General features: G+C 39.4%; 1 protein-coding gene and 1 long non-coding RNA gene across 2 annotated transcripts in view; both read left to right on the top strand.

Annotated features, from left to right (window-relative positions):
• LOC117527834 (C1q-related factor) overlaps positions 1 to 10304 on the top strand; it is a 69733-nt gene extending 59429 nt beyond the window's left edge. The window contains exon 2 of the mRNA XM_034190335.1: positions 9778 to 10304. Coding sequence (XP_034046226.1) covers positions 9778 to 9957 — 180 coding nt within the window. The 3' untranslated portion in view covers positions 9958 to 10304. The remainder of the gene's footprint in view (positions 1 to 9777) is intronic.
• A 572-nt stretch (positions 10305 to 10876) lies between these two features.
• LOC117527835 lies at positions 10877 to 20313 on the top strand. The gene is made up of 3 exons (XR_004565615.1): positions 10877 to 11023; positions 14340 to 14344; positions 20304 to 20313. It is a non-coding gene; the product is annotated as an uncharacterized LOC117527835 (long non-coding RNA).
• Positions 20314 to 26344: the final 6031 nt, after the last annotated feature.

The raw sequence follows: 26344 nt of genomic DNA, 5'->3' as shown, positions 1-26344 counted from the left end.
AAATTCAAAAAGAAAAAATAATAGCACCTTTAACTGCACCACAGACTAAAACAGTTAAATGTGGTCTATTAAACATTAGGTCTCTCTCTTCTAAGTCCCTGTTAGTAAATGATATAATAATTGATCAACATATTGATTTATTCTGCCTTACAGAAACCTGGTTACAGTAGGATGAATATGTTAGTTTAAATGAGTCAACACCCCCGAGTCACATTAACTGCCAGAATGCTCGTAGCACGGGCCGAGGCGGAGGATTAGCAGCAATCTTCCATTCCAGCTTATTAATTAATCAAAAACCCAGACAGAGCTTTAATTCATTTGAAAGCTTGGCTCTTAGTCTTGTCCATCCAAATTGGAAGTCCCAAAAACCAGTTTTATTTGTTATTATCTATCGTCCACCTGGTCGTTACTGTGAGTTTCTCTGTGAATTTTCAGACCTTTTGTCTGACTTAGTGCTTAACTCAGATAAGATAATTATAGTGGGCGATTTTAACATCCACACAGATGCTGAGAATGACAGCCTCAACACTGCATTTAATCTATTATTAGACTCAATTGGCTTTGCTCAAAATGTAAATGAGTCCACCCACCACTTTAATCATATCTTAGATCTTGTTCTGACTTATGGTATGGAAATTGAAGACTTAACAGTATTCCCTGAAAACTCCCTTCTGTCTGATCATTTCTTAATAACATTTACATTTACTCTGATGGACTACCCAGCAGTGGGGAATAAGTTTCATTACACTAGAAGTCTTTCAGAAAGCGCTGTAACTAGGTTTAAGGATATGATTCCTTCTTTATGTTCTCTAATGCCATATACCAACACAGTGCAGAGTAGCTACCTAAACTCTGTAACTGAGATAGAGTATCTCATCAATAGTTTTACATCCTCATTGAAGACAACTTTGGATGCTGTAGCTCCTCTGAAAAAGAGAGCTTTAAATCAGAAGTGCCTGACTCCATGGTATAACTCACAAACTCGCAGCTTAAAGCAGATAACCCGCAAGTTGGAGAGGAAATGGCGTCTCACTAATTTAGAAGATCTTCACTTAGCCTGGAAAAAGAGTCTGTTGCTCTATAAAAAAGCCCTCCATAAAGCTAGGACATCTTACTACTCATCACTAATTGAAGAAAATATGAACAACCCCAGGTTTCTTTTCAGCACTGTAGCCAGGCTGACAAAGAGTCAGAGCTCTATTGAGCTGAGTATTCCTTTAACTAGTAATGACTTCATGACTTTCTTTGCTAATAAAATTTTAACTATTAGAGAAACAATTACTCATAACCATCCCAAAGACGTATTGTTATCTTTGGCTGCTTTCAGTGATGCCGGTATTTGGTTAGACTCTTTCTCTCAGATTGTTCTGTCTGAGTTATTTTCATTAGTTACTTCATCCAAACCATCAACATGTCTATTAGACCGCATTCCTACCAGGCTGCTCAAGGAAGCCCTACCATTATTTAATGCTTCGATCTTAAATATGATCAATCTATCTTTATTAGTTGGCTATGTACCACAGGCTTTTAAGGTGGCAGTAATTAAACCATTACTTAAAAAGCCATCACTTGACCCAGCTATCTTAGCTAATTATAGGCCAATCTCCAACCTTCCTTTTCTCTCAAAAATTCTTGAAAGGGTAGTTGTAAAATAGCTAACTGATCATCTGCAGAGCAATGGTCTATTTGAAGAGTTTCAGTCAGGTTTTAGAATTCATCATAGTACAGAAACAGCATTAGTGAAGGTTACAAATGATCTTCTTATGTCCTCAGACAGTGGACTCAACTCTGTGCTTGTTCTGTTAGACCTCAGTGCTGCTTTTGATACTGTTGACCATAAAATTTTATTACAGAGATTAGAGCATGCCATAGGTATTAAAGGCACTGCGCTGCGGTGGTTTGAATCATATTTATCTAATAGATTACAATTTGTTCATGTAAATGGGGAATCTTCTTCACAGACTAAGGTTAATTATGGAGTTCCACAAGGTTCTGTGCTAGGACCAATTTTATTCACTTTATACATGCTTCCCTTAGGCAGTATTATTAGACGGCATTGCTTAAATTTTCATTGTTACGCAGATGATACCCAGCTTTATCTATCCATGAAGCCAGAGGACACACACCAATTAGCTAAACTGCAGGATTGTCTTACAGACATAAAGACATGGATGACCTCTAATTTCCTGCTTTTAAACTCAGATAAAACCGAAGTTATTGTACTTGGCCCCACAAATCTTAGAAACATGGTGTCTAACCAGATCCTTACTCTGGATGACATTACCCTGACCTCTAGTAATACTGTGAGAAATCTTGGAGTCATTTTTGATCAGGATATGTCATTCAATGTGCATATTAAATTTGTAGGACTGCTTTTTTGCATTTGCGCAATATCTCTAAAATTAGAAAGGTCTTGTCTCAGAGTGATGCTGAAAAACTAATTCATGCATTTATTTCCTCTAGGCTGGACTATTGTAATTCATTATTATCAGGTTGTCCTAAAAGTTCCCTGAAAAAGCCTTCAGTTAATTCAAAATGCTGCAGCTAGAGTACTGACGGGGACTAGAAGGAGAGAGCATATCTCACCCATATTGGCCTCTCTTCATTGGCTTCCTGTTAATTCTAGAATAGAATTTAAAATTCTTCTTCTTACTTATAAGGTTTTGAATAATCAGGTCCCATCTTATCTTAGGGACCTCGTAGTACCATATCACCCCAATAGAGCGCTTCGCTCTCAGACTGCAGGCTTACTTGTAGTTCCTAAGGTTTGTAAGAGTAGAATGGGAGGCAGAACCTTCAGCTTTCAGGCTCCTCTCCTGTGGAACCAGCTCCCAATTCAGATCAGGGAGACAGACACCCTCTCTACTTTTAAGATTAGGCTTAAAACTTTCCTTTTTGCTAAAGCTTATAGTTAGGGCTTGATCAGGTGACCTGAACCAGCCTTGTTGTTCGATTATAATGTTCTAAACCTTCACCCGTTGTGGATGTCGATGCTCAAAACGTCAGTTATCTCAAATCCAGTGTGCAGGAGTGCAGACACGTCACGTTCCTAATAGTGTTTCCCTCCTTGACCTTTGTGCTGTGTAATACTTAATTAGGCCATGCGGCTCAGCAAACATCCCGTCTGTGACCTTTAACTGCGTGCTGCTGTCAGTTATTCCAAACTTTCCGCTGGTTCTTGTCTTAAAATCTGTCTCTTTCTCTCTCTCTCTCTCTGTCTCTCTCAGAGTCAGCCATGCAAACACACATTAATTAAAAACGCACGCACTGTTTTGGTATCCAGTTGGTGCCGCAGCTGCATGTGTCTCCTTAGAAACAGAGCCTGTTTGTGACAGAGGTCTTAATTAGCCAGGACAGGTCATTTGGGAAAAACACATGATGATGAAACATATTAATTTTCTCTATTTTATTGTGATGCTCATTCCTTTGATTCTGCACTTGTATTAGATACATTTGCTGTTCCTCACCAGCTATCCTTGAGGCTTTTTGAACACCCCACCACCACCACCACCATCCCACCGGCCCCCTTCACAGCCAGTACTGTCACTGAATTTGTAACAGTTTTTGTTTTGTCGGATCTTTTGTTCCGATGTTAAAAGTTTTCCATGAGAGACGGCTGGCTTGATTGAAACCATAAATCTGCTTGACAGAATGGCCCAAGGTTTGACTGACCCTCTGCTCAATCCTGCAGCTTTAATATCAATAGACGGGGATATTTGGGAACATTATTGTGGCAATCATTTAATTTCATTTGTGATTTGCTCCAGAATGGATTGAAAAACCAAGAGATTTGGTCCCTCAAAACCTTTACTTTTATAGCTTTTAAAAAGATATCATCTATTTGACGTATCCTCCCGTGTATCAAACATTGCTCAGTTCTTTCAGTGCAGCAGCAAAACCTTTTTTTTTTAAACTGGCAACACTTTTCTGTGAAGTTGTTGCCTTGCTCCCATATGTTCACACATTTATTTCCAAGGAGGATATCTTTCCTTGAGGCTGTTTTTTTTGGTGCCAAAGTAAGGACCAAATCTTGCCCATTTATTAGAATGAATTTGGTGCAACATGATGACAGACACTAATGAACATGTAACTAAATTTTAATGCACATCCGCCTCATTGGAACTGGAGACACCTTATCTACGTTGTCTCGGTCCACCCAGCTGTAAATGGGTACCACCTTCGACTGGGGAAGTAACATGTGATGGACTGGCATCCTATCCAGGGGAAGTCATAGAGTCTCATCTATTTCACACTATAAGATCCAGGTAAAGCACCAAAACCAATGGACATCAGGACCTTTATAGGACTTACTACTTCTTTCTGCTGGATGCAGATGCTTGGCACTTATTTTAACCCTCAAGCGACCAAGTGGGGTCATTTATGAGCCCTGGCATATACTTTTTTCTGCACCATTTTTCTCATTTTAATCAGAAAAAGTTCTATTTGACCTGTATTTCTTCATATAAGAAGTGTGGCAGGTATAATCTAAACTTGTGCAGGGTCACTTATGACCCCCCCAGGAAGATCTATGAGATTTTTGACATTATAGCTTCAGATGATATTGTAATTTGCCAACTCTAATCATTATATTTTACTGTTTTGCAGGAAAGCATGGCCAACAGACCTAGAATAGCAAGATTTACAGCTGCACAAGCACTGAGACTGATTCCTGATGCCCACAGTGAGGATAAAAAGAATGATGGACAAATGTATTAGAGTGAAATAAACAGAATAGAATAGAATAGAATAGAATAGAATAGAATAGAATAGGTGTTTATTGTCATTGCATTTCTGTAATGAAATTCTGATGGCACTTTCCAAACAGCTATACACACACACACACAGAAAACAACACAACAGCAGGTTTAAAAAAAACATCGAACAGCTTCATGACAAGACCTTTTTAGAGATACAAAAAAAAAAAGTGCTTAATAAATGATTAAGGTGCTTAATGCTTAGTGATAATTTTAGATTTGTAAACAGACTGTATTATTTATGACTGTATTAAATATGAAGAACCTTAAAACAACCATTTTTATAGAAGTGTTCCAATATAAAGTCATTGGGTTCATAAATAACCCCACTCGATCATTTTAGTCGCGAAACTAGTTTGGTCGCTTGAAGGTTAAATCACTGAGGTATGGTGGTTTTCTCTTCTGATCCTTAAGCATCCCTGACTTGCATATTTCCCATTGCTTCTGCCAATGTCCTCGAATGTTTGTACAACCAAGCCGGGCAGCACACACCTGGTTTAGCTGTTCAAAATATGGATATGGACCAGAGGCCTCATGTACAAAGCGTGCGTATGCGCAAAAATGTTCAGATGTATCAAAAGTGAAATGACTGTAGAAATGTGCAATGGGTCACGTGAAAATCCTGGCTGGCGTACGACATTTCTACAGCTATTGTTCCACTGGCGACACATAGAGGTGATGCTTGGAAACTGTTAATAGTGTGAAAACATGAAGCCATCAGAGTGACGTGCACATCAGAGACACACTTATGCACAATTAACACACCCACGTGTTTGCAATTATATGGTTCAGGTTCAGGTTACTTTATTAATACCCGTAGGTAGATTTGTGTTGCAATCACAGAAAGCATTCAACTTAGAACATATAATGACAACACTAACATACTTAAAGACCCAACACCTTCATAAAAGTGCTCAAAGCCACATCAAACCACAGCTTAGAAACGACCTAAATTAGTGCAAATTTTCCTCCTATAATTTATTTATCTGAATAATAGCAGCTGGAATAAAGCTGTTCCTGTAGCGCTTTGTTCTGCACTTTGGGATTGCAAACCTCCGACCAGAGGGGAGAAGCTGAAATTCCCCATAGAGAGGGTGTGAATGGTCATGTAGAATCGATTTCGTGATCCTATTTAGATGCCTAATATACAACAACTTGGGGCTAAGCTGTGGCTCTCCATTCAGCTTCCCTGACCACTTCACAATCTGCATTAGTTTGTTCCTTTCCTTCACTGACAAAGCACCATACCATGACACGAAAGAACAAGAGAAAATAGATTCAATTAAAGACCGATAAAACAGTGCCATGATGGTTTTGTCAATATTAAAAGATGACAGCTTCCTCAAACAAAACAAACGGTTGGATATAAAAGCATGCGCAAAGCGATGCATAAAATGGCACTAACAATGGCGGCGTTAGTGTTGTTAGAGGACCTTGCAAATGGTGCAATCCGGCTTCAGTGTGTATTCAGTGAATGCAAGGATTTTCTTGCAAATGAAGCCCATTGGCTTATTAGCAGATTTCAGTTACCAAGGCCAACCAGTGCACATTCAAATATGTTGTTTTTTATTGTTATCAATGTGTTATCTTTTTCTTGATGGTAAGACTGCAGCAGCAGCGCTTCTTAGCAAGCCCTCGATTGTCTCCCTATGTTCAGTATTTTTCAATAAACACGCGTGTAAAGTTGTGACTGTCACACACTGTCAGCATTTTTTACTTCAGTGTGCATGCGCTATTCTGAGCCGACCGTGTTTATGGCCTCAAACGCACACGCTCCCACAAACATTTTTCCAGTTTCATGATTATTCCATTTAACAGGGTACCAAATAAGTTACCCCTGCGTGTCTCGACGTAATTTCCAATCATCTGTAGATCCCACTCAGTATTAAATTCTTTTCTGTGTTCATGTTGTCTGATATGACGGCATGGGGAATCCCAGCTCCAGGGCCTATTTACATAGGTTTGCATATTTTCATAGGGGTGTGGCACAACAGAGTTTGGGCTGTGTGCTTAATTCCACATTTAGTGGGATGTACATACTGAAAGTGCTTGGATCCATCGTACGCACACTTTGATACATCTAGATATTTTTGTGCTTATGCTAGTTTTTGGGTTTTGGTGTATGCCATGTTTCAGTAAGAAATCTACGCAAGTCTTTGTACATGAGGCCCCAGGATTGAGAAACTCTGAGTTTCAGCATATTTTAATATTTAATAACTACCCCTAGAAAATAAGTAATGTTTTGAGCATTGCCAGTCTGCCTGTTTGTTTGTTTGTTTGTTTGTCACCAGGATTACTTGGGTCATGAGTCAAGATATTAAATTATTGTGTGGTTCAGTCTAACACAAAATTTTGCAGTGTTAAATCAACACTGGGGCAAGTGTATATGGTCTCATTCAAAAGTGATAGCCCTATCATAGTGGATCTCTACTCTACTAGTCTCCACTAGTCTGTAATACTACTTGACTAGTGCTGATTTAACAGTCTAATAGAAATGATTTAAAATTACAATAGAGTTTGTTTGTCACTATTTCAAATGAGACAATATGCATTTGTTGCATCGTTAATTAAATTTTTCAAGTTCAAGTTTATTCGGTTCAAGGAAAGAACTTTGCAACAAAATAAAACAAAACTGGGGCATTTTATTTTGTTAATGTATTTTTGAAAACAGGGTTCCTCTAAAACATTTTAGAAATTTTAATAACATATCTTTCATTCCATATAATTTCATTTGATGAGATCAAGGCACATAGCAGGATATCAAATATAGATAGTTTTTCCTCCTTTAGTCAACGTTGCATTTTTTAAGCATTTTTTCTTTCAGTTTCACATGAAACAATGCATTTACCAACAGTTATGCTTTGGCTTGGTACCTTCTACAGTGAGCCAGTATGGTCAGGTCCATAAGTAATTGGACAGAGACAGCTTTTTTTTCGTATTCTTACCTCTGTATCAGTGGCGCTGAAATGAAACAAGATGTACTTGTAGTGTAGATGTTCAACTTTGTTTGAGTTTAAAAAAATTTCAAATTAACCATTTTGGAATTACAGCCATTTTTATACACAGTCCCTCTATTTTCAGATCCAGGACAAGACTTTCTGTGTTATTTAGTTGGAAATACTTAAATATTATCAGTCATCAAGTTTCGGCCTCAGGGGGGTATGGTTTTCTGAAGGGTGTAAAAAGCCATATTCATTGGTGAACAACTTGATAACGATTTTATCATATACGAGGTCTGTGAGAAAAATAACGTACCTTGTTATTTTTTTCAAAAACTATATGGATTTGAATCACGGGCGATTACATCAGCCAACCTTGAACCCTCGTGCGCATTTGTGAGTTCTGTCACGCCTGTCGGTTATGTCATTCGCCTGTGGGCAGGCTTTGAGTGAGCACTGGTCCAGCCCTCTCGGTGGAATTCCTTTGTCTGACTTCTTCCTGAGAGACTGGCGCTTTGCTTTATCAAACTTTTTTCAGAACCTGTGAGGCAGATCGAAGTGGACATCATTAGAGAAATGCATCTGGTTTTCGGTGAAAATTTTAACAACTGATGAGAGATTATGGAGTCTTACTGTCGCTTTAAGGACTTCCCACGGAGCGGGACGTCACGCAGCGCTCCGTCGTCAGCCTGTTTCGAGCTGAAAACCTCCAAATTTAAGCCTTTGTTGACCCAGGACATCGTGAGAGAACAGAGAAGTTTCAGAAGAACTCGGGATCAGCAGTTTATCCGGACATTCCACTGTTAAAGGAGATTTTGTAATGAAAGACGTGCAGACGGATTGGCGCGTCGGCAGGCAGCTGGCGTGGTGCGCCGCCACAGGAAAAACACCTCCGTGTTGATAACCATTTGTAAAAAACCAGGCGGCTTTTGATGGCTTTCAGTAGAGTGAGTATCTGAGAAATTGTTTAACAGCTGGATATGTTCCAACTTGTCCTTAAGGCTTCCAACGGAATCGCACGTGATTCAAATCCATATAGTTTTCGAAAAAAATAAAAAGGTCCGATACTTTTCTCACAGACCTCGTACATATAAATGATAAATGTTGTATGGTTTTCTGAAGGGTGTAAAAAGCCATATTCATTGGTGAACAACTTGATAACGATTTTATCATATACATATAAATGATAAATGTATGGTTTTCTGAACGGTGTAAAAAGCCATATTCATGTGGTGAACAACTTGATAACAATTTTATCATATACATATAAATGATAAATGTTGTATGGTTTTCTGAAGGGTGTTAAAAGCCATATTCATTGGTGAACAACTTGATAATGATTTTATCATATACAGTGGTCCCTCATTTATCACGGGAGTTACGTTCTAAAAATAACCCGCGATAGGCGAAATCCGCGAAGTAGTCAGCATTATTTTTTACAGTTATTATAGATGTTTTAAGGCTGTAAAACCCCTCACTACACACTTTATACACTTTTCTCAAACAGGCATTAACATTTTCTCACTTTTCTCTCCTGTGTAAACACTCAAAGTTCAAACCTTAGTAGAAAAAAAAAAATAGAACGTTTTCCTATAAATAATTATGATGGCTTTTAGAACTAACAAATTTAATTTTAATGATCAACCTACGAGGTTGGACACGTAAGAAATTATTAATAGTGACTCACCAGTATTTCACAGTTCCTCTGACCGCGCCTCTTAGTCGTGGCGCCGCTCCACTGTCCGACTTGGCTGATTAGCAAGGCGACATTGATTTTGTGGGTTTTACTCAGGTGGTATGAAAAATATTACCTGTCCGCAAAAAGGGTGTATTGCTATTTATTCTTTAGTGTTTTATGCAATCATATTGGCGAATCATTTATAGGTATATGATAATAAGACGTACAGTCCTGCAAACACCAATCTTCCTGTTTTGAAAGTCTATGAATGTCCTTCTTCACTTACTATAGCAGGTTCTGGTCATTTCCAAGCCTGATAATTGATTCCAACTAAATGTTCTGGTACGGACTGTATCTAACAAGCCTACCCGTTCTCTTTCCTGTTTGCTTGTATCTGCCCTTCCAGGTTCGTGCCAGCGCCATTGCTCAAGATGCCGATCAGAACTACGACTATGCTTCCAACAGCGTCATCCTTCATCTGGATGCGGGAGACGAGGTGTACATCAAGTTGGACGGGGGCAAAGCCCACGGAGGCAACAACAACAAGTACAGCACGTTCTCTGGCTTCATCCTATACGCAGATTGAGAACACGTGCTGAGAGACAGAAAGACACTGAGAGAAAGACTTGTACTATAAAGGGGGTGGGTCTGTGTGTGTGTGTTAAAGCCGGAATGTATCTAGTTTTCCCAATTCTTTCCATGATTACGGACACCTCTGCTTTGTATCCATCTGCCACACGTCTCGGCCGTACGGATGAGGCTGGATGCAAAGCGTCTGAAGACGCGGGAATTCGTGGGAGGAGTGGGACACGGGGTGGAGACGGGCTGGTTTTCTGCACTCTTCGCCATGTTGCCAACTTGTCAGAAGCTTCTCGCTTTCAGCGTCTCTCCTCTTCAGAAATATCAACAGCAAAATTGGAAACCCTGCAAAAACAGATGATCTCACCTCTTCTCTCCACAGTGGCGACGGACAGCCGTGACATCTCTGGACTTGCCTGACTGAAATCCATAGTGTTGTTCTGTGCAAAATCTACTTAGATTGTGCTTTTATTTTTGAGACATGCATAATATTCTACACAAATGATATTTTAAGAAAAGAATATATTTGTCCCGTGTGAAGATATCCTGTTTGAGAAGTGTTATTTGTGACGCATCTCAGAGACCAAACAGCCGAGAAAGACAGACTGTCAGTCAGTTCATGGCAGTGATTCTTCATCATCACTGAAGGTAAATATTTATAAGTCATGTGGAGAATATTGTAAAACCCAGAACAATACATTCTGCACTGTACCTCAATGTATTCGAAGAAGGTAACATCTCTTCTTGATGTTTCTCACAGTCCACTCCATTTTCACGGACATGAAAATGTCCTGCTGCTGTACGGTTTAAAAGTCTAAGTTGTCTCAGATGTTCCAGCTTGATGTAGATGCTCAGCCTGGCACAGCCAGCTAATATGACGATGAAGAAAAAGCTTCACGTAATGAGAACCTCTTGAGAAGAGCACCTACTTCTTTTTTTACTGTGCTAACATGAAAAAAACGGGCCATCTTCACAAAGCTTATTGTCTCACCGCTAAATGGACCTCAAGGTTTTGTTTTTCGTGTCTCTTCTAAAATCGTTCGATAAGGCTGAGAACAGCTTTTACAGAAAAAGTGCAAAGAAGAAGGACAGGGTTGAGACTATTTCTGTGATGACATTTTTAAAGACCAAGCTAGCTAAAGAGCTAGTTAGCTAGGAATGGCACATCTCACTGGTAGTTCGTTGCAAAGCACAACACAATGGACCATGATTCCTCATGTACAGTAGTTTTCTGAATAATAGTAGTGCTATGTGACTAAAAAGATTAATCCAGGTTTTGAGTATATTTCTTATTGTTACATGGGAAACAAGGTACCAGTAGATTCAGTAGAGTCTCACAAATCCAACAAGACCAAGCATCCATGATATGCACACTCTTAATGCTATGAAATTGGGCTATTAGTAAAAAAAAAAAAAAAAAGTAGAAAAGGGGGTGTTCACAATAATAGTAGTGTGGCATTCAGTCAGTGAGTTCGTCAGTTTTGTGGAACAAACAGGTGTGAATCAGGTGTCCCCTATTTAAGGATGAAGCCAGCACCTGTTGAACATGCTTTTCTCTTTGAAAGCCTGAGGAAAATGGGATGTTCAAGACATTGTTCAGAAGAACAGCGTAGTTTGATTAAAAAGTTGATTGGAGAGGGGAAAACTTATATGCAGGTGCAAAAAATTATAGGCTGTTCATCTACAATGATCTCCAATGCTTTAAAATGGACAAAAAACAAAACAAAACAGAGATGCGTGGAAGAAAACGGAAAACAACCATCAAAATGGATAGAAGAATAACCAGAATGGCAAAGGCTCACCCATTGATCAGCTCCAGGATGATCAAAGACAATCTGGAGTTAACTGTAAGTGCTGTGACAGTTAGAAGACGCCTGTGTGAAGCTGATTTATTTGCAAGAATCCCCCGCAAAGTCCCTCTATTAAATAAAAGGCGTGCAGAAGAGGTTACAATTTGCGAAAGAACACATAAACTGGCCTAAAGAGAAATGGAGGAATATTTTGTGGACTGATGAGAGTAAAATTGTTCTTTTTGGGTCCAAGGGCCGCAGACAGTTTGTGAGACAACCCACAAACTCTGAATTCAAGCCACAGTTCACAGTGAAGACAGTGAAGCATGGTGGTGCAAGCATCATGATATGGGCATGTTTCTCCTACTATGGTGTTGAGCCTATATATCGCATACCAGGTATCATGGATCAGTTTAGATATGTCAAAATACCTGAAGAGGTCATGTTCCCTTATGCTGAAGAGGACATGCCTTTGAAATGGGTGTTTCAACAAGACAATGACCCCAAGCACACTAGTAAATGAGCAAAATCTTGGTTCCAAACCAACAAAATTAATGCCTTGCAGATGTGAAGAAACCATGAAAAACTGTGGTTATACAAATAAATACTAGTTTACTGATTCACAGGATTGCTAACATAATATTTTTGAGTTTGTAGCGTCAATAGCAGATACTACTATTATTGTGAACACCCCCTTTTCTACTTTTTTTTTTATTAATGGCCCAATTTCATAGCCTTAAGAGTGTGCATATCATGAATACTTGGTCTTGTTGGATTTGTGAGAATCTACTGAATCTACTGGTGCCTTGTTTCGCATGTAACAATAAGACATATACTCAAAACCTGGATTAATCTTTTTAGTCACATAGCACTACTATATTCCAAACACTACTGTACGTGCTGAACAAAACACACAAAATGAAAAAGATGGAATAATCTTACTTGAAATGATCACCAAATTGCTTGATCATCTATAGCAGGGGTGGGCAACAAGGGCCGAGACACAGCAGGTTTTCTTTGCAACCAATCACCTCAGCAGGTGGGTTGCTGATGAGCCTCTCCCTTGAACATAAATACCTGGTTCTCAATGAAATCACCTGCTGAGACACCTGAACATTAATGAAATCACCTGCTGAGGTGATTGGTAGCAAGGAAAACCTGCAGTGCGTCGACCCTTCATGGCCCATGATTGCCCACCCCTGATCTATAGTTTCCCCATCATAAACATTCTTCCTGACGTTTTTACATCACATTTTGCTTAATCACATTAAATACAAACATCTAAACCTGACCACAAGTCATGGTAGAGTCCATGTAAGATATTGAGTTGTTGAGGTTTTTTGTTTGTTTTTCATGGTTTATTGATGCCCCCCTCCTAGCTAGCCATGACTGCTAATCTAGGTTGCTAGCTTGATTACAATCGAGCAAGCTATAACTAGCTAGCTAGCTGCCCAGTGATGATAGATAGATAGATAGATAGATAGATAGATAGATAGATAGATAGATAGATAGATAGATAGATAGAGCTCAGTAACTTCAAATTTATCTCTGATTTTATATATAAATCAAAGCCAATGCCTGACTTGTTAATGGAAGCCTTCCTAAATCTCTGGTACCTCATTTTGTATTTGTAAAATAACAATTTCAATTCAATTTAATTCCATTTCAATATAATCAGCTTGCAAAGCACCAAATCACAACAAAAGCCGTCTCAAGGCACCTCACACACAACAGTTCAACATAAACATTTAAATAAATAAATAAAAATTTAAAAAATTCAAGTACATAATTAAAAACAGAAGTAAAAGAATAAAACAGATCAATGATCAGTAATGAGCTACACTGGTGTTCCAGTTGGTTCTGACATAAAAAGTATCAAATAGTGTCAAAATCACATAACAAGCAAAACAAGTTTGTGAGTATGAGGGCTGTCCGTAAAGTATAGGTCCTTTTTATTTTTTTCAAAAACTATATGGATTTCATTCATATGTTTTTACGTCAGACATGCTTGAACCCTCGTGCGCATGCGTGAGTTTTTCCACGCCTGTCGGTGACGTCATTCGCCTGTGAGCACTCCTTGTGGGAGGAGTCGTCCAGCCCCTTGTCGGAATTCCTTTGTCTGAGAAGTTGCTGAGAGACTGGCACTTTGTTTGATCAAAATTTTTTCTAAACCTGTGAGACACATCGAAGTGGACATGGTTCAAAAAATTAAGCTGGTTTTCAGTGAAAATTTTAACAGCTGATGAGAGATTTTGAGGTGATTCTGTCGCTTTAAGGACTTTTCACGGTGCGAGACGTCGCTCAGCGCTCTCAGGCGCCGTCATCAGCCTGTTTCAAGCTTAAAACCTCCACATTTCAGGCTCTATTGATCCAGGACGTCGTGAGAGAACAGAGAAGTTTCAGAAGAAGTCGGTTTCAGCATTTTATCCGGATATTCCACTGTTAAAGGACATTTTTTTAATGAAAGACGTGCGGACGGGTCCGCGCGTCGGGACGCAGCCGACGCGGCGCGGCGGCACAGGAAAAACACCTCCGTGTTGATAACCATTTGTAAAATCCAGGCGGCTTTTGATGGCTTTCAGTGGAGTGAGTATATGAGAAATTGTTTATCAGCTGGAGATGTTCCAACTTGTCCTCAAGGCTTCCAACAGAGGTGTTTTTCCTGTGGCGGAGCGTCGCGGCGGCTCCGAGCCGACGCTGCAATCCGCCCGCACGTCTTTCATTAAAAAAATCTCCTTTAACAGTGGAATATCCGGATAAAATGCTGAAACCGACTTCTTCTGAAACTTCTCTGTTCTCTCACAACGTCCTGGATCAATAAAGCCTGAAATGTGGAGGTTTTAAGCTTGAAACAGGCTGATGATGCCGCCTGAGAGCGCTGAGCGACGTCTCGCACCATGAAAAGTCCTTAAAGCGACAGAATCACCTCAAAATCTCTCATCAGCTGTTAAAATTTTCACTGAAGACCAGTTTAATTTTTCGAACCGTGTCCACTTCGATGTGTCTCACAGGTTTAGAAAAAATTTTGATCAAACAAAGCGCCAGTCTCTCAGCAACTTCTCAGACAAAGGAATTCCGACGAGGGGCTGGACGACTCCTCCCACAAGGAGTGCTCACAGGCGAATGACGTCACCGACAGGCGTGGAAAAACTCACGTATGCGCACGAGGGTTCAAGCATGTCTGACGTAAAAACATATGAATGAAATCCATATAGTTTTTGAAAAAAATAAAAAGGACCGTTACTTTACGGACAGCCCTCGTAGATATTAATGCGGAAATTACACCTTTAATGCGGAAATTACAGATTATTACAGCCATGTCTAATAATCAAGGGGTTAGTGGGTTCAATTATTTTTTGAGACAGTATATCAAGTTTCTTTCATTTCTAACCTGCTCCACTCTGGTGCACATTGACCTGTTTGACCAAACACAAATATGGGATAAAGCCAAAGAAGGGATTAAGTATATTTTTGTGCCTGCACCTTTTAATTAAAATTAATTTATGTTGTTTAACAACCCAACATAAGTCATCTCAAAGTGTTATAGATGAGTCAGGGCCCATTCACACATTGACGTGAAGTGGCGGATGTTGGCTGACATAACAGATTCTCAAAAATCTCTATGAAACACTGAAGGCTCACTCCAGGAGTCCAAATCTCCTGTCTTTAATGCAAGTCGACGTAGCTCAGTGGAGGGTGATATCTGGCGACGGGCCACTGAATTACTATAGGACGTAGCTTGGAAGGAGGGGGCAATGGTAGTACACTCTGTGGAGCAGTTGCATAGCCTGGCGGAGCTGATCGTTGACTCAACGTTTGAGATGTCACGTGACGTAGCCTATATAAACTCAGCGGAACTTTGCAATTGCGTCACTTGCTACTGGAGTGTTGTCGAGACAGGTTCTACATACGAGTATTCCTTCGTATTTCGTCATATTTCTTCATACCCGAGGGATCCAGAGGAGGTGGTGCATTCAGTCAAACCTCTGATGTTGGATGGTAGATGTGAACAGAGAGATAATGACGTCCAAGTGGAGGTGACTTGACGGTAGTAGAGCTCAACCCTCACTGGCATTTTAACATAAACATCAAAGATTCTAAGCATGTTGAAAATTTTTCCAGGAACACGGCGAACATCAGTGTTGCCTGACTGACATCAGCATAGTATCTCCTACGGCGTCTGGCAGACCTCAGCTTTATTTGACATTAATCAACTTTTCACTCTCCTTCGGTAAACACTGGGCTAATCGTCAGAGTGTGAATGCACCATTAAGGCCCTGACCATGCCTATACCCTCGGTAACCATATTAGTGACAGTGGTTATGAATAACTCCCTAAATATTGTGTTTTGTAGCACTGTGATTAAAAAAAATTACTAGCTCGCTTCCTTTTGAAAAGGAAGGTCACCTGTTCAGAATCACTCATGGTGCCCCCTTGTCCTTGTACTTCTGAAGTTGCATCAAGAAGAGGATCCAGCATTGAACTTGCACAAAATCGAAATGTGGATTCGTATGGTATCTGCCTTGGGTACCTTGAGGAAAATGGGAGTGTACTGTAGTATAAATATTAGGCTGATTAGTTGTCCCGTGTGAAGTCGGTGTTGCAGGCCGAACAGTCCGCTCCTAAAAATCGTTCCGCGTTTTGCATCTGCGCATGCGTCATTTCGGACCACAGCAGCACATCTGAGATGGAGTCTCTTCACCCAAAGCAATCAAACGGATTAATGGGATTATTAATCATCAGATGATAAAGGTAAAACCTCTTAAATCATTCCAAGGTCAATTTTAAGCAGAAATGAGGCCGTTTTAAGCAGAAAAGAGATGCTTTGAAATGTCAGACGCGCAGTAAATGCATGAGCTAGCAGCTCGTTTAGCCGCGACACTCTGAACGCTTCCACCGCCTTTTATGATGAAATAATGCTGCATTTATGTGGAAATGGCTGGTGTTCAAAAACTTCAGATATCTTCAGAGATAGACGATGACTGGAGTGCAGTTAGAAGCAGAAACGAGGTGATAATCCGTGACCCCGCGTCATCACCCATTTTTAGGGGGACCGTTCGGTCTGTGACAACGGATTTACACTTGGGAATGTCACACGGAAAATATATTAAAATAGGAGGTCCTTTTAGGTTGATTTGAGAATATGGCCTGTAGTTTCTAAAGCAGACAGTCGAGAAAGAGCAGGTCTGACAGACAAAGCTAGGAAGACAGAAGTGAGCGAGATGGCGAGGAGTTAGAGGGGGCGTTAAGGCACAGTATCAGCGAGTGGGCAACTTTTCTGTTTCAGTGCCTCTGAGCTTCATGTCATCCTTTTATTAGCTGCATATTCACTGACATACAGGCATTATGGTAATATTTACTCAACATGGCGGCCTGACAGCTCGCTTGAGAATGAAACTGATTGGGTGAGTGACTCGGCCTATTATGACTGCACGTTTGTGAGTCTGCGCTTGAGTGTGTGCGCACAAGGACGAATGTATTTGTGCATACTGGTGAGTGTCCGCATTCTAGCATGTGCCGTGCCATAGCTACCGTACATTGTTCTTTTCAGAGTAATTCTGAGCGTCAGCCAATGACAGATACTTTACTCTGCAGCCATTGAGATTGTGCTCTGTCGGGCGGGGCGCCTCTATATAGATATGATGAGAAGAACAAACAGCTTGTAAATGAAATCTATGAAATGTTTGTCTATCTTATCTTTTGGAATTGTTGAATACATTTAAATAATAAATGGGATTTTTTTCGAGCGACATGCCTCACGGGGATTATTGTATCCGTGCTAAGATAATTAAGGAAGTGTGAGATGAGCTAACTACAGTGCAAACAACGTGATTTGGAATGTGTTTAAACAATATATTACCAATGGACCCATCTGCAAATGAAGTAACTTACTTAGAAATTTTCTGCCGTAAGTCAAATCCTAACAAAAACACATTTGGGTGATATGCATTTACGGAAAGATTTCTATATTGGTGCTCCCATCCCATCGGAAAGTAATTGTGGAGCGCTCCTCTCTGTGTACTCAGAGATCCAGATCATCCAACTTCAACAACACCTAAATACAGAGTCAAATATGTGTGAATCCCAATGACACCTTTAAGGAAACGGAGGCAAATCCTCAGTTAGGAATCAAAATATCCTTTTTTTCCATCAACATTCATTCATTCAATTATTTATTAATTTGGAAGGTGATGGTCTAGTGGTTAAGCGTTGGGCTTGAGACCAGAGGATCCTTGGTTCAAACCCCAGCCTGATTGGAAAATCACCCTTGGGCAAGGTCCGTAATCTCTGAGTTGCTCCCGGTGTGTAGTGAGCATCTTGTATGGCAGCAGCCTGACATCGGGGTGTGAGTGTGTTTGTGTGAATGGGTGAATGTGAGGCATCATTTTAAAGCACTTTGAGCATCTGATGCAGATGGAAAAGTGCTATAAAAATGCAGTCTATTTACCGTTTATTTACCAAACACATTTATTCAAATCCATTTATCAGTCAGTCCGTCAGTCAGTCAGTCAGTCAGTCAGTCAGTCAGTCAATCCATCTATTCAGTCATCATCCTTCAATAAATCAAGCTTTATTTCTGTAGCATCTTTCATACCACATAGCAAAACAATGTGGATGGAAAAAAAGGAAATTAAGTGGTCACATTCAAGACCACGATAAAGTAAAAGAAAAAGGTGAAGTTAAGGGTCATAGGGGGGCTGGATTCTATCCCATCAGCCATTGGATGAGAGGTGGGTTACACCCGGGACAGGTGGCCAATCTATCACAGGGTCAAAACATAGAGACACCTACGGTCGATTTAGTCACCATTTCACCTAACTTGCATGCTGTTGGGAATTGAGAAGAATCCAGAGCACCCGGAGCAAACCACAAACATGTAGAGAACATGGAACCTCCAGACAAAAGATCAGCTTAGATTCACCCCGGAACCTTCTTGCTATGAGGTAACATCGCAGACCAAGACGCCACTGTGCTGCCTTCTCATCAACAGAGGTAAGATACACTCAGCAAGGAAGTGAAGAAGAAGCAGAGAAGACAGGGGGAGGGATGACCGAGTGAAATAGAAAAGGAGCGGAATATGGTTTGACAAAGACAGATGGAGACAGAATGGTCTACAGAGAAAAGTAATAGGGAAAGAGTAGGTGGAGAGAGAGGGAGGATGACAAGGGATGGAAGGAGTCTGTGGTGGAGAGGGATGAAGTGGGATTGTTTTCAGGGTAGAGTGATTCCCTGTCGGGGCGGCTTGAGGTGTCAGGAGAGATTAGCCGGCGTGAAGCTGGAGACGGGAACTTGAGAGAGTTCGGACTGGACAAGTGTCAAAGACTGGACATTCCTTAGAGCAGCGGGAATGGGATGTGACACTGCTGTGCTCTTAAAAGAAACCTCACTCTGCAGGATTTTACCCATGTCCTTCTGGTGCCCATTCATAAACTGCACATTAGAGGAAAAGAGGTGGTTTCACCATCATTTAATGCTACATGAAAGACTCACTTTTTTAAGACATAATGTTGAGCCATTGGTGGAAAATGGACTCGCCCGCCTGCGGTTATGTGTTTTCTTGTGCAAAATCCGGTCAGATGCTTTGGAAAACTTGCTGGGGATTTAATCCAGCACATATACAGCACTGCCATCAAATTCACAAACCAAGTTCAGTTTGTGAACTGAGTAGCACAATGAGAATAACGGTGAGATTATGCTGTACAGCTGCTGTTTACAGAAACATGATCAAACACTGCCATCCATTACTTTGAATCCAGGGATGCAGTGATGTCATTTTGTTTGGTCTTAAAAACTAAAAGCCAGCAGAGCTGTCAGTGGTGTTTATTATATTATAACTTTATATATATATATATATATATATATATATATATATATATATATATATATATATATATATATATATATATATATATATATATATATATATAGTGGTGTGTGTTTCAATGTTCAAAAGAACTTTTTGGACATATGCACCATATTTTGACGTGAAGATACACAAAACAACTGGCGGTAAAGCACAGAAGCAGTGGCATTGCAGTTACTGAGAGCTCCAAAAAGATTCGAAGGTATGATATGAAAATGCAGCAGCAGTCCTGACACAAGCTCTGGCAAAGCAAAATGCATATTCAAATTTTGGCTGCTCGACAGAATTATCTTGCCAAATAGCAGTCATTCATTTGCTACCCGCCTCTCTACCCTTAAGCAATCTGTAAAATCTGCAAAAAAAGTGCCTGAATTCTTTTTCTATATCTGTTTGTGAGAAAACTCCGAATCCAGTCTTCTCTAAATATACAGTGCACCCTGAAAGTATTGACAGCGCTTCGCTTTTTCCACATTTTGTTACATTACAGCCTTACTCCAAAATGGATGAAATTCATTTTTCTCTCAAAATTCTACACACAATACCCCATAATGACAATGTGAAAAAAAACTTCTTTTTTTTTACTTTTTTTTTTCAAATTTATTAAAAATACAAAACAAAATGGCAGCCTGCCTGGAGTTTGCTAAAAGGCACCTGAAGGACTCTCAGACCATGAGAAACAAAATTCTCTGGCCTGATGAGACAAAGATTAAACTCTTTCCAGTGAATGCCAGGTGTCATGTTTGGAGGAAACCAGGCACCATCCCTACAGTGAAGCATGGTGGTGGCAGCATCATGCTGTGGGGATGTTTTCCAGCAGCAGGAACTGGGAGACTAGTCAGGATTGAGGGAAAGATTAATGCAGCAATGTACAGAGACATCCTGGATAAAAACCTGCTTCAGAGCGCTCTGACCTCAGACTGGGGCGACGGTTCATCTTTCAGCAGGACAATGACCCTAAACACACAGTCAAGATATCAAAGGAGTGGCTTCAGGACAACTCTGTGAATGTCCTTGAGTGGCCCAGCCAGAGCCCAGACTTGAATCCGATTGAACATCTCTGGAGAGATCTGAAAATGACTGTGCACCGACGTTCCCCATCCAACCTGATGGAGCTTCAGAGATGCTACAAAGAGGAATTGACAAAACTGCCCAAAGATAGGTGCACCAAGATTGTGGCATCATATTCAAGAAGACTTGAGGCTGTAATTGCTGCCAAAGGTGCATCAACATGTGAATACCTATGCACTAGTTTTTTTTTTTGTTTTTTTTTTATAAATTTGCAAAAATTCCAAAGAAACCTTTTTGTCATGTTGTTATTATGGGGTGTTGTGAGTAGGATTGTGAGGGGAAAAATGAATTTACTCCATTCTGGAATAAAGCTGTAACATAACAAAACGTGTAGAAGGTGAAGTGCTTGTGAATACTTTCCGGATGCATTGTACATACATACACCAGAGGTGATTGGAATTTCCACAGCAATTATGTAATATTAACTATTTTTTTCCAGTTTCATGTGTTTGGACTTTTATTGTTTAATATTCCCAATAAGCCAAAAATAAAGTGGTATATTAACAAATAAAATAATATGTGATAGAAGCTGACAAGATATTTATTGCACTGTTAAAGAGAGAGTTGCAGTGTATCGGAGCAGAGCTAAGATGCACAGGGCACAGCGTGCACAGACAGCAAACTGTTATAAATACAATAGATAAACATTACTGGGCTTTACTGGACAGTGGTCATTTATACATTGACAGTTTAATTAAAGAATTCAGGAGGGCAGCACACCATGGAGTTTATTTCAAAACACAAAGTGAGAGAGAGAGAGAGAGAGAGAGAGAGAGAGAGAGAGAGAGAGGAGAGAGAGAGAGAGAGAGAGAGAGAGAGAGAGAGAGAGAGAGAGAGAGAGAGAGAGAGAGGTGAGGTAACAAAGCATGTTGTAGAAACATCATGTGCATCTCTCTGGAAACAAGATACTTTTTTTCATTCAGTGTCACTTTTTGTGAAGTTTCCCTTCACACCATCACATTTGTCAGAAATCATTCACCTTTTCATCACATGTAACTGGTGTCAGAAACATTCTATATTTCTTACTCGGTCAGGAGTAGGCAGAAAGACGGATAAAATTTACATTATTATTATGTATTTATTTATTAATATGTGTATAATATGTAATAATAATAAAACAATAATATTATTAATTAGTTTATTATATGAATTACACAACTTAGTAATAATAACAACAATAGTAAGTAAGTAAGTAAGTAAGTAAACTTTATTTATATAGCACTTTTCACAGACCAGGGTCACAAAGTGCTTCACATGATAAAATTAATAAATACAAAATAACACATACAAACATTTAAAAGAAAATCAATCAATCAATCAATCAATCAATCAATAGTAAGTCCTTTGGCTGCTCCCTTGTTTGCACTTGGGGTCACCGCAGAAAATCTGAGGGGGATCTGCATGTTGAATTGGCACACGTTTTACGCCGGATGCCCTTCCTGACACTACTCCGCATTAGAGCTGAAACAACTAATCAAGTTAATCGATTAAAATAGATTATTAAAATAGTTGTCAACTAATTTAGTCATCGATTAGTTGCTAAATAACTTTGTTTTACCACAAATGTTTTGTTTCTTCCATATAATCAACCGAGCTTTGCTTTGAATCTTGAACCAATGAAGGAGTGCTTCAAGCTGCTGCTTCATTGGTTTCATTTGTTTTATTTTGCTTTATCTTCATTTTTCTCCACTAAAACCCTAAAGAGCATATGTCTGTGAGGAATATTTACCTTTTTTATGTTAAACTGACCTGTTATGGTCTTCTGAAACAGTTGATAGATGCATTTTAAGCTAACGCTGATGCTAATGTGTTAGCATGTCTGTGGCGTTTTCATTGTTAAAGTTAGCATTAAGCTGCTGGCATTTCAGCATGTTTGTGCATTTGTTTTCTGTATAATAATTAATGGCTCAGCGTTTGTTGTCGCAAAAGAGTCAAATGTATTACAAATTATAATATTTTTTATTTATATATTAATAATAATAGCAACAATAATAATAGTAATAATAACTAATAATGCTACAATACCGTTTTAGAGAAAGAGACGAGTCACATGTGTCATTGTGAATTGACCACATAGTTTACAAGTTATACAGAGAATGTTGCACATATAATGAGTCAGGCTACAGTTTTTAATTTAGGTTTTATGGTTCACTGGTTATGCTAATTGCTCATTTGCAGCAACAAAAATACCTCTTTTTTCACCATATATTTTATAACATTTATATGTTTCAATGTTGGTTTATGGCAACTCAGCACTTTGATAAAGCAATGTCATTTGAAATAATTATTTTTGTTCTTTATTATAAACTGTTTTATTCTTTATTATTTTATATTTCAACAGCCAAGGGACATTTGACGATTTGTTGATTTTCAAGTATTTCAAGTTTTCAAATGATGTTCTGTTGTTAAATAAGGAGAGAAAAATTGTTTCCCTGGCACATTTTTAAAAAATTCCCTGCTAATCCGATTAACTGATTAATCGTGTCGAAACCCCATCAGAGTCAATGATGATCCAAATTATCGTTTGTTGCAGCCCTACTCCACATTACATGGAGAAATGCATCAGGGGTGGGACTTGAACCGGGAAGAACAACAATAACAATATGAATGGTTATTATAATTGCTATTATTATTATGTTTTTATTTATTTATTTTATTTATATTATAGTAGAGAAGCTTGAATCTTCGACTGGACTGGGTTGCTTGACGCGAGGACAATCGCGTCAAATTGCAGAAGCTTCCTCAGCTAATTGCTCTAATTGACAAAAGACTGAAACTGCTTTGACCTGAGTACCCCACTGTAAACAGGGGGAAAAGCGTGTCTCAGACCCCCTCTCTGGTTAAGGCTGGGTTTCAGCTGTTTCACATACAATGCCTCCTTCACTCCTCTCTCAAATCATTTCCTTTCCTTTCCTTACCCTTACAATGGGGTACTCAGGTCAAAGCAGTTTCTGTCTTTTGTTCATGGTAATGAGTCATTCACATCATCAGAAGAGTCATCAGGAGAGGCATCAGTCCCATTGTTAGGAGGGACAGCTGCCCTGTCATTAAGAGGGTGCTAACTAGAGCACAATAGGTACTAATTAGAGCAATTGTTTAGTCACTAGCCTATAGCAGTCTGCCTCTCGGTAGGAGGGGTCTGGTTAGGTTTAAAACTCCAGCTTTTGGGGCTTCTGTTATTCTTCTCTACAAGAGTCAAGACAGAAGTCAGACTACCAGAGCAAGAATTTTAGCTGAGGATGCTTCTGCGATTTGAAGCAAAACGTCCTCGCGTCAAGCAACCCAGTCCAGTCAAAGATTCGAGCTTCTCTACTATGGAAACCACTGGGAAAACTGAGAGCCTTCACAGAAACTTTATTTATATTAGCATTTCTATTACTGATTTCTAGTTGGTGGTTCTACATAGTTTGCCTTTCATCCACCAATTTAAGAATAACCTGTCTCGGAAATCAATATGTGTTGACACCATCTTCTTCTGGCATCTCAAATAGTTTAAGATGGTGGAGAACATTCTTTTCCATCTAGCGTTCTCCGTCTGCTCTCTGTGGTGCCCCCACCGCAGAGAACTTAAACATAAATGGGTTATGACATCCTCTTTTAAATAAATATTGGTGCAATTAGGAGTAAAAATGCTAAAAATCATGTTGAATAATGTATTTATTTATAACTGTGGTCTTTAAGGGAACCTTCAACAAATACGTGTGCAATGAGGCAGCCACAAAGAAAAATGTGTGCACACCTTTGTAATACAATTTTAGTAAATTCCAACTTTAGATTTGCAATGACAAATGAGGTTTTTCAGTGGTGTGAACAATGATATTAATATTAAGATATTTAAAAGTTACAGTGTGTAGGATTTAGAGATGTTTTATAGCTTGAATAACTATCACTGCAACCATGTACAAATTATCTGCAACAAATCGCCATGTTTTCATAAGTTTAAAATTAGCTCTTCATATTTATGTTGGAGTGGGTCCCTTCATGGAGGCCACCGTGTTGAAACAGTAGCCCCAAAAGGGACATACTCCATCGTTTGCATTTTGTCACACTGCTGAAAGATGGAAGAAAAAGAAGATAAAACCCAATGGAGTTGCTCCCTTCTACACTGTCTACGGGCTGCTAGTGCACGTTAACAAGTTTGAGAACCTTCTTGTTTGTGAAGGATTATCACAAGAGGAGATAAGAGAGGCTAAATTCCAGGTGAATTTGACAAAGAAGTGAAAACATGAAGAGAAACAACCTCATGACCAACAATGGCATAATGCAAACTGCAACCACACCAGCAGATGGCACTAAATCCTACAGACTGTAGCTTTTAAGATGCATTGTCGAAAAGCGTGTGCTTTCATATCTTATTGATGTTTTAAATGTTAGTTGATTGCATCACATATTTGTCATTTTTATGTATTTATTTACGAGAAATTACACATACTAGCGCATTACCCATGGGGATCCACGGGCTCTAGATTGGGTAGTGTTTAGAAAATAGGTAGCTGACATTTTTCAAGAGTGCAAATAAATTATGCAACATTTCTATAATGATATGGAATGGTGTGTGACTCCACAATGTAATTATCAACGTCCATTGTTCATTGTTGTTAGCTAATATCCATAGTTTCTCCAAAAATTCACATGAATTTTTGGCTATCACCTTAGTATTTCTTCTGTTTTTCTTGTTGATTAATGCTGGCAAATTATACACTATTTTTTTGTCTTTCTGATGCCTGATTCTGTTTTTTCTCTCCATCCAGAGATGGGAGTTGTATTTGTGTTGGCGACCCTCCTGTCCTGTGCACCAGCAGCAATTCTTGTATATTTGTCTGTGAATTGTTCTGTGAATTGTTCTGTAATTTATGTTTGTAGCATGGCCCAAGCAGAGGGTCACCCCTTTGCATCTGGTCTGCTTGAGGTTTCTTCCTCAGAGGGAGTTTTTCCTTACCACTGTTGCTCTGGGGGTTGGTAAGGTTAGACCTTACCTGTGTGAAGCGCCTTGAGGCAACTCTGTTGTAATTTGGCGCTATATAAATGAAAATAAATTGAAATTGAAATTGAAAAATATTAGTCCGATCAACGTACCATTTTGGCAAGTTCATCCTTGTTTCAAAATTCATAAGCAAACCAAACGGCAAATGTCAGCCACACACACACACACACACACACACACACACACACACAGAGGCCCCTTTGCTTTTAATATATATATATATGATTTGCTGCCCCCTGCTGGAATGGTGTGTGAGTCCAGAATGTAATTATCACCGTCCATTGTTCACTGTTATTAGCTAATATCTGTAGTTTCTCCAAAAATATTAGTCCGATCAACGTTCCATTTTGGCAAGTTCATCCTTGATACAAAATACATAAACAAACCAAACGGCAAATGTCAGCTCTCCCCAGTTTTTTCTGTGATTGAAGCCACACGCACGCGCGCACACACATGCATACATGTAACCACAGGCCACTTGGCGATTAATATATAGATTAGATTTTTTTTTTTTTTTTTTTTGGTCTTGAGTTTGTGTAGTGTATAAGTTTACTGAAAAAGGCAAATAATGTTATTTTAACTCATGGTGAGATTGCTGCCTGAACGGTAGGGGCAGTACAAAAAAGAAGGGACATTGGAACGATTTGGAGAGGAACATTTGTCTCGATTGGCTGGATGTCAGCGTGCT

This window comes from Thalassophryne amazonica, chromosome 16, assembly GCF_902500255.1.
Source record: "Thalassophryne amazonica chromosome 16, fThaAma1.1, whole genome shotgun sequence".
Taxonomy (NCBI): Eukaryota; Metazoa; Chordata; class Actinopteri; order Batrachoidiformes; family Batrachoididae; genus Thalassophryne; species Thalassophryne amazonica.
This window is presented reverse-complemented; position numbering and strand designations above follow the sequence as displayed.